This window comes from Impatiens glandulifera, chromosome 1 (genome assembly GCF_907164915.1).
Source record: "Impatiens glandulifera chromosome 1, dImpGla2.1, whole genome shotgun sequence".
Classification (NCBI taxonomy): Eukaryota; Viridiplantae; Streptophyta; class Magnoliopsida; order Ericales; family Balsaminaceae; genus Impatiens; species Impatiens glandulifera.
This window is the reverse complement of record NC_061862.1, coordinates 148,126,831-148,136,079: the sequence shown is the minus strand read 5'-3', so window position 1 is coordinate 148,136,079 and position 9,249 is coordinate 148,126,831. Positions and strand designations below refer to the sequence as shown.

Genomic DNA, 9,249 nt, shown 5'->3' with positions numbered 1-9,249 from the left:
TGTTCCTTATCTTGTTTGGAACTTGCTAAAATTTATATATTTCACTCTTAATTTCAGATATTAACAATTTGACCCTCAAAATATTAAATTAAGCACATAAGTCCCTTAGCTTCTATTTCTTCCTGAAATTGGTTGGTGTGAACATTTTACTTGTTTATTAACCATATTTTAATTTCGGATATTTTTTTTTCAAATTTCATATTTGAGTATGACATGAAATATATTTATTATCTCCAATCTTTGTTCAGTTCGGTTTCAGGAAATCTTCACGTTTATACCGTATCCTTTAAAAAAATATTTTTTTTATATAATTATCACGACCTCTCTACCTTCACTTCAACAAACCAACCACCAATTTAATTGACCTCTCATATTGTGATTTCACTTTTACATTTCGCTCAATCTCAATCACACATTTAATTACCAAATTCATTTTCTTAGTAGAAAATTCTCATTACTAATGTTATGACCTCACACACTTTCACACATATCTTATCTCTCGTCAAACCAACCACCAATTTCAATCGATCTTTAATATTGTGACCACACACTTCGGTCAATCAACATCTCATTCACACATTTTTAATCACCAATCACAATCGACCTCTAATCTCAGAATCTTACGATCATTTGTTACTGATCTCTTATCCATCATCAAATCAATCACCAATCTCATCGAACTCTCATCTCGTGACTTTACACTATCACATGCTTCTAATCCCGACCAAACAACTACCAATCACAATTGACCTATAATCTTATGACTCTACGATAATTTGTTACCGGACTCTTATCTCTCGGCAAATCAACCATCAATTCCGATTAACCTCTCATCTCATTATCTCATTACTTTCACACACCTCTTATCTATCGAAAAATCAACCACCATTCCTAATGAACCTCTCCATCTCGTGAAATAACACTTTCACATGCCTTTTATCTCTCGGTAAATCAACCACTAACCACCAATCACAATCACAATTTTACATGTCTCTCTTATCTCTCGGCAAACAAATCACCGACCTGAACTGACCTCTTATCCACGGAAAAATAACCACCAATTCCAATGTTATCGGCCTTTTATTCATCAGTAAATCAATTACCAATCCCAATCGACCTCTTATCTCGTAATCTCACACTTTCACACTTAAATGCCTATGAGCTTTCAGCAAACCAACAACCATTCACACTTGACCTCTAATCTCATGACTGTATGATCTTTTATTACTAACCTCTTGATCCCTTGGAAAACCAACCACCAATCCTAATATTACCAGCCTATTATTCCTCGGCAAACCAACCACAAATTCAAATCATACTTTCACACGCTTCTTATATCTTGGTAAACCAACCATCAATCTCAATCGACCTTTAATCTCATCATCTCATGATCCTTTGTTACCGGCCTCTTATCCCTTGACAAATCACATACCAATCACACTTTCACAAGTCTCTTATCCTTCGGCAAACTAACCATGAATCTCAATTACACTTTTACACGTCATTTATCCCTCGATAAACTAACCATCAATAATAATAATATTTTCACACACCTCTTATCCCTCGACAAACAAGTACCAATCCCAATCACATTTTCACACTTTTCCTATCCCTCGATAAACCAACCACCAATCTCAATCAAATTTTCATACATCTCTTATCCTTTATCAAACCAACCACCAATCTCAGTCGACCTCTAATCTCGTGACCTTACGATCATTTGTTACCGACCTCTTATCTATCGACAAACCACATCTCAATCACACTTTCATATGTCTCTTATCCCTAGAAAAACCAACAACCAATCTCAATCAATATTTAACTTTGTGACATTACACTTTGGTCAATCAAATATTCCAACAAAAATATTCATTTACTCTCACATATATATCAAAATTGACCATAACTCTCGACCCGACAAACCAAGAAAATTCAAATTAAGTATTATTATTATATATATATTAGTTAGTTAAAAACCTGAACTTATATGGTTAGAAATGTTGCACGTTCATCAAATTTTGTGTTGAATTTAAAATATAAAATTTTATTAGTTTAGTTGATTAAATGATGTACTTGTTTTTGTTAGGTTGCAAATTTGAATCATACATATAATGTTTTTAATTTTATTTTTAACGGTTTGAAGTTTATGGCGGGTCAACCCACGATACAACATAAATATCAATTTACTCTCACATATATATTCAAATTAACCACAGGTCCAACCCGAATAATTCAAATTAAGCATTATTATATATATAGATATATAAAAGATTAATGTCACTAATTTAATTACTAAATTTTAACTAAATGAGGGTTTTAACTACTGATTCACTGAAATTCGATAGTCAAAATCTTCACTTTGCCGAAATTCAATTGTTAAATTAGTGACATAGATCTTTTTTATTTATTTATAAATGATACGTAAATAATAAGATAACGACATTTGAACCGTTAAATCAAAATCTATTTGGTGTAATTTTAACAGTAAGAGATGTATATCATAACCTCCTTGAGATCCTAGGTTCTAACCCATTAGACGAAAAATTCTGTTCATCTAGTCAAACTGGTTGAGTGAGTTTACGGGCTATCGCTTAATCTGCGAGAATTAATCGCGAACCCAATGTTTTAAAGAAAATTAAAAATTCAAAAAATTCAAACTGTGAAAATTGTAATAAATGTCCAAAATCTCAATGCACAATTGACACAAGAAAGAGCCTCGATTAATTGACATTAAATAATTTGATTAAAGAAATTAAGTTTTTAAAATTAATTTTCTTAAATGAAATAATAGTTTCATTTCATTTGATAAGTGAATAGACTCTAATTAACAAAATCAACTTTAATTTGTATTTAAAACTTCTGTTCATAATCAGCAGTGTCACTAGGGGAAAATTTATAAATTTTAGAATAATTTGCAATGGAAAATGGGTCAATAAAATCGAATATCCTATTTTGTATTCTTTAAACAAAACTAGAAAGATATAATATTTTAATTAAATAATTATACAATTATTTTGTCTAATTGATTATATATATCAGGTTAAGGTATTTTAATTAAAATAAAAAAGTTTGACAACAAATTAAAAGGTGAACACTTTATTTTTTCCATTTAATATGTAAAATATGATTTGAATTTTGTTTAGTATATTTAATTTTTTATTTTGTTTGAATAATGAATTGATAATTAAATTTATTATTTGAGATCAATCTCTACAAATTCAAATTGAACAAAAATATAAGATTGTGCATTCACTTTTCAAAAATGGAAAACAAATTACATGTTGTGATTTTTGCAATCAAATCAAATCTCAATGTTTTAAAAAGGGATAACCAGATATTTTCTTTATTAACTTTGTTTCAATTTTATTATTAATTCTTAAGATATTTAGTTTAGTTTATTCTCAATCTATAAATAAAAATATAAAATATATTACTGAGAACTTTTTTTTTTAAATAATTATTTGACTTTTAGTTTCACAACAAATTTAACTTCAATTTTTTACTGAACATTATTTATTTCTTCTAAAAAAATTAAATTCAATAATATTTGTTTAAATAATAATCTAATTATATATATTTTTTATCAAACAATAATATTAATTATTACTTTTATTTAATAATAATATAATATTGTATAATAAAAATAAAGAAACCACTATAATACAATAACATGGTAAATGAACCTAATAAATATTCAACAACTATTAAAAACATTAAAACTTAAAAGGTTAACTCATTTATAAGAAAAATATTTATACAAAAGATCAAAATTTAAATGAATTATTAGATTGATTTAAAATATTAGTGTACATATTGAATTTTTATTATTATATTATGTAAAAAATGAATTATTAAGCAAAAAATAGTTAAATTATTATTTTAAAAAAAATAATTGATTATATAATAAAATAAAATTCATTAAAAAAAAACTGAAAAATTTAAATAAAATATGAAACTTAATAATAAAAAAAACTAGAAAAGAAATAATTTAAAAAATGACATGAATGGTCAAATAACACTTTTTCAAATAAGTTTATTATCTTTTTATAGTCAACAAATATAATAATAATTTTTTATATTGATTTGAGTAAAAAGTATACTTTTAAAAATTATCAAAATAAAAAATAAAATTACTTTTTACACCTTTTAATATAGAAAATATAAATGAATTAAATAAAAAAATAAATCTTTACCAAATAACTTTATTTTTGGTTATTGTTGACAATTCTTTTTTTAAGATTTCTGTCCGTGGGGCCTGTCTGGGCCGGGCTCTAGGCCCAAACGTATGTAAGAAAATGTAACCGAAGCCCATTAATCATCTTCTTCTATACAAGAAAGTAAAAAGATTGAAGCTTTATCGTTGAGAGAGAGAGAGAGAGAAACGCACATGGTTATGAGCGAATACGAATCAGATAATTAGAGAAGAAGGGTTTTGAATCAAAAGAAGAGAAGATACAAATGGGGGTGGACTACTATAAGATTCTTGAGGTAGACCGTCATGCCAAAGATGATGACCTAAAGAAAGCCTATCGAAAGCTGGCCATGAAATGGCACCCAGATAAAAATCCCAACAACAAGAAGGAAGCCGAAGCTAAATTCAAGCAAATCTCAGAAGCCTATGATGTATGTATTATACGTTTTCGATATGATAAAAAAAAATCTCAATTATTGACAAATTTTTCTTTTTCAGATATTGAGTGATTCCCAGAAGCGATCAGTTTATGATCAGTTTGGAGAAGAGGGTTTGAATGGACAAGTGCCTCCCTCTAATACTGGTGGATTTCATGGGGGAAATGATCCTGCATCTTACCGATTCAATCCGAGAAGTGCTGATGATATTTTCCATGAGTTTTTTGGTTTCTCTAATCCATTTGGTATGGGGGATATGGGAAGTACACGGCCAAGTACTTCTGGGTTTCCTAGTGGTGTCTTTCGTGAGGATTTATTTGCTTCTCTTAGGGCTGGAGCTGGACCTGGAGCAGATAGAGGTAATTTTATAAAGAAAGGGGCTGCAATTGAACGTACACTTCCATGTAGTTTGGAAGATTTGTACAAGGGAGCAACTAAGAAGATGAAGATTTCTAGAGATGTTGCTGACAGTAGTGGGTAAGATTCAAACATCATTTTTATTAGAAATCCTTTTGTATTTTGTCATTTAGCTTTGGTTAGAAAACAATCTGTCATAGTTTGAATTAGGCATGTTCCTATTGGTTTCTTTACTTCATTGCAAAAGAACAAGATATATTGCAAATGGGTAATGATCAATCATTTAATCTTCTTGCCTTTCAAACTGAAGCAAACATCAATGAATGCATGAACAAGCTATTCTCTCAAATTTTCTCAATCAACACTTTGAGATTAAATTTAGGGTCTTCAATATTTATTGCTCTGTTCTTCTCGGTTTACCAAACAGTCTTGCCTTTCTTTTAGTATAGATCTGATAAGGTTCTCTGGATCCTATTTTACCCAAAAGGAGTTTCTAAGAGGTGATATAAACAAATTGCAAATTGTGAATAATTTTTTCAGATAGCTAACTTGGAGCTTTTTTGATGAAAGTAGGCCTTGTTACATCTGTGTTTTTGGAGATTAATCTCAAATAACCCAATATCCCTTCATCAATCACATCTTTTGAATCGTCAACATAAATTCCTCAATGTTTTAGTTATATATTTATACCCTGACTGTATTTTTACCCAAATAACCCAAGCTTCAATAACCTACCTCAAACAAGATTATTTTGAAATAACGAATTGGTTATTCAAATAACCCAAGATCGAACAAAGCCTTAGAGTTATTTGGGTTAAATGACTAAAATATCATTGTATTTAATATGTAAGAAATAAAGGAAGTAATTTAGTAATTTGATTGATGTAATTGATGAAGTGGTTGACGATGTGATAAAGGGTTATTTGGATTAAATTTAAATAACCCTTCTTGTAACAAGCCATCTATATATTGAATGACATTGATCTACAATACTTGAGTTAAAATAGTTATTATTTTTGGTCTTGTGATAATAACTGTTTTTTTAATGAGTAGGAAAGCATCAACAGTGGAGGAAATTCTTACTATTAATATAAAGCCTGGTTGGAAGAAGGGGACAAAGATAACATTTCCAGAGAAGGGAAATGAACAGAGAGGAGTTATACCATCTGACCTAGTGTTTATTGTTGATGAGAAGCCTCACAGTGTCTTCAAGAGGGACATTAATGATCTAATTGTCACCCAAAAGATTTCTCTGTTGGAAGCCCTAACAGGTTATACAGCACAACTGACAACCCTCGATGGTCGCAATCTGACTATTCCAATCAACTCAATTATCAGTCCAAACTACGAAGAAGTTGTTAAAGGCGAGGGCATGCTCATCCGGAAGGAATCGTCTCAGAAAGGTAACTTGAGAATTAAATTCAACATCATCTTTCCTACCAAACTGACTTCAGAGCAGAAAACAGGCTTTAAGAGATTGTTGTCATCTTGATTGATAAACATCGTGTGAGTTTAGCTGTTGATTGGCCAGACTTTGTTTAGGTTTTCTGTTTATTTGTTTGTTCAGATTGTACTTGTTGACGCAAAAGGATTTTTCTTTTTCTTTTATCAGTAAACATCTATACTTGATTAAAGAGATTATGTTAATGGTTGACAAATGCATGAGCATATCTATACATCCATATCAGTCTTTTATACTGTTCTTTCAATTTTCAAAAGATGGGACCAAGGATAGAATGAACTCATTAGAAAGTGGCTTTTGAGCAATCTTTCTAATACAACTACATTTGTATGTTAGACAAAGGCATTTTTATAGAAGGGAATAAATTGTATATGTTATTGTTGTTTTGTTAGAATGACAAAGTGTATAAGGCTATCTCATAAGTACCTCAAGTGACAACAAATTTGGACCAAAGAAGCACTAACCATAAGGTTGAAACACTGTACTGTAGTAGGGATTAGTTTGGTGTGCTGATTTTATACTTTTCTTTGCTGTCTTCTTGCTCTTGTACCATTTGTAAATCACTCATTTGAATTGTGGAAGTTGATGCTAAATCATTTTGTTCATGTGCTTACAAAACTATGCAATCTCATTTGATTATTGGACTCCTCCCTTTCAACATAATCCTGTTCTTTTCCTAAATCCGTTTTCTGAATATCCAAGTATAATGGGAGTTCTCTAATATCTCACTTTCACTTGCCCTAAGTTAGCCTTTGGAGATAATCAGCTTTTCAATTCATGCAGTCTCCCACCTTTACTCACTTGGGGTTAGTTAAATGTATTCTCTAACTTGGGGTTAGTTAAATGTATTCTCTGCTATCTTCTGCATACGCCTTGCCATAGAATATTTTTGGTCCATCATTTCAACTCACTTTTGCTTCCTACTGTGATAATCATTGAGCAGGATTTGTTGTTTGATAACAATTTCATTTCATGAAACTCTTGCACATGTAACTATTTGTTGGATTCAATCTCTCATTGGTAGACTCATTGGTAGACTTGTGGTGTGATAATATTGGTATTGTTTTTTATCAACAAATCATCAAATGACATTTATATTGATTCTTTATTTGAAAAAAAAATTGCTCCAACACAATTTCTCATTCGGTATCTCACCAAGAATCTTACTTCTTATATGTTTGTCCTACATAGCAAACTCATCATTTGTACCCTCACCCTTTTGTTTGAAAGGATGGTAAAATACTAATAATTGAGTCACTTGACTCAATTCCACATGATCAAAAACCAAATGAGGAAAATGATTGATGTCTAGTTAGGTTTAGTTTTATATTTAAGTTCCTTTAATGTTTTCCTAATTATATTTCTTCTAGGATTAGTTGTACTCTATAAATAAGATACAATCATGTAATCAATATTCATTCAATTCTAATAAAACTCAGACTATCAATCTGCTCCAATAATATGTGTTTCTTCTATTCTCTATTATATTCTATTAAATCATACTGTGATTAATTGGTTAAAATGAGAGAAGCAGTATGAGATTTAAAAATTATAATGAATTGGGCAATAGTTGTAAATCCTAATTGAAGATTATATTTGAGCCAGCCACTATTAATTGTTATTTTGTAAACTATGTTCAAGTGGCTGAAGTCATGCTTAAAAGATTAGATGTCTCAAGTTTGATTCCTATTTATAGTTTAAGTAGGAGGTTACAAAAATAAAATTTAAAAAAATGTATTTGAGCCAACATGGCAAAAGCATTATATTTTCAAATAATCCCATTTTGTGAATCTCAAAACAGGGCAATGGCTGTTTAGGCATGGGAGAGTAATATGTGAACTTCTTTTAATAGAATTTAACAAGGCAGATAAATTCAGATAAAAATACTGTTATTTGGGAAATGGTGGTTAATTTACCATCATGTCAGATTTAGAAAATATTAGCAGTCTACTTTGAATAAGGTAAGTGATTTGTGTGCAAGGGATAAGAAATTAGCTTGGGATACAAAAGTTGTGAAACCATATTCAAGTAGTTTCTAAATTATAGTTTAACCATACCTTTAGGAGGTGCTATGATGATGATGATAACTTTGTTTGGCCTCAAAAGAACATTGCATATTCCCAAACTTCAACAAAGACAACAAAAATAGAATGAACAAATTTTGAAATAAAATAATGACCATGCTAAAGAATGCAAACCAACAAATCTTACCAGAATACAAAAATTCTTGTTGCAACCCAAGATCTAAATGAGGAACTCAAACAAGGTCATACCCTAGCTCATCGATCTATCAATTCAAGAGTCGAACAATTCAATTTTGTCTCAATAGAATACGAGTAAAACATATATGAGGCATGACGATTCCGTTCAGTTACCATAACCAATAGCCTAAACAAAAGAACACTAGAATTGTAAGATTTGTTAATATGCCCAAAAAATCGTGAAATTCGTGGACAAAAATGACGAAGCTTATCGAAGATGTTGACAGAAGAAGACCGACATCTTTGAAGAAAGAATTAATCAAAAACTTAATGAACAAAGACTATAGTACTTACCAAAAATATTGACGAAATCCCTAAATCTCGAGATCTAGATAGTAACCTTTGTGAAAGAAGGAAGAAAAGCCTCTAGGTTTTTCTTAGGACTTATTGAAAAACGGAGTAGGTGTTGGGCTAGGGTTAATAGGATGATAATGAGCACATATACCCGATACCTATATGGGTACTCCCGATACCTATATGGATACTTGATGGGATCGGGTATTTTAAATCGGGTCGGTCCTGAATTAATGATGAAATCTA

At 30.3% G+C, this 9,249-nt stretch overlaps 1 protein-coding gene across 1 annotated transcript; it reads left to right on the top strand.

Moving 5' to 3' along the window:
* The first annotated feature begins 4,357 nt into the window (after positions 1–4,357).
* On the top strand, positions 4,358–6,695 carry LOC124920074 (dnaJ homolog subfamily B member 13-like). Its single transcript, XM_047460475.1, has 3 exons — positions 4,358–4,623; positions 4,691–5,106; positions 6,040–6,695. The coding sequence occupies exons 1-3, from the start codon at positions 4,459–4,461 to the stop codon at positions 6,476–6,478; spliced, it is 1,020 nt and encodes a 339-aa protein (XP_047316431.1). The 5' UTR covers positions 4,358–4,458; the 3' UTR covers positions 6,479–6,695.
* Positions 6,696–9,249: the final 2,554 nt, after the last annotated feature.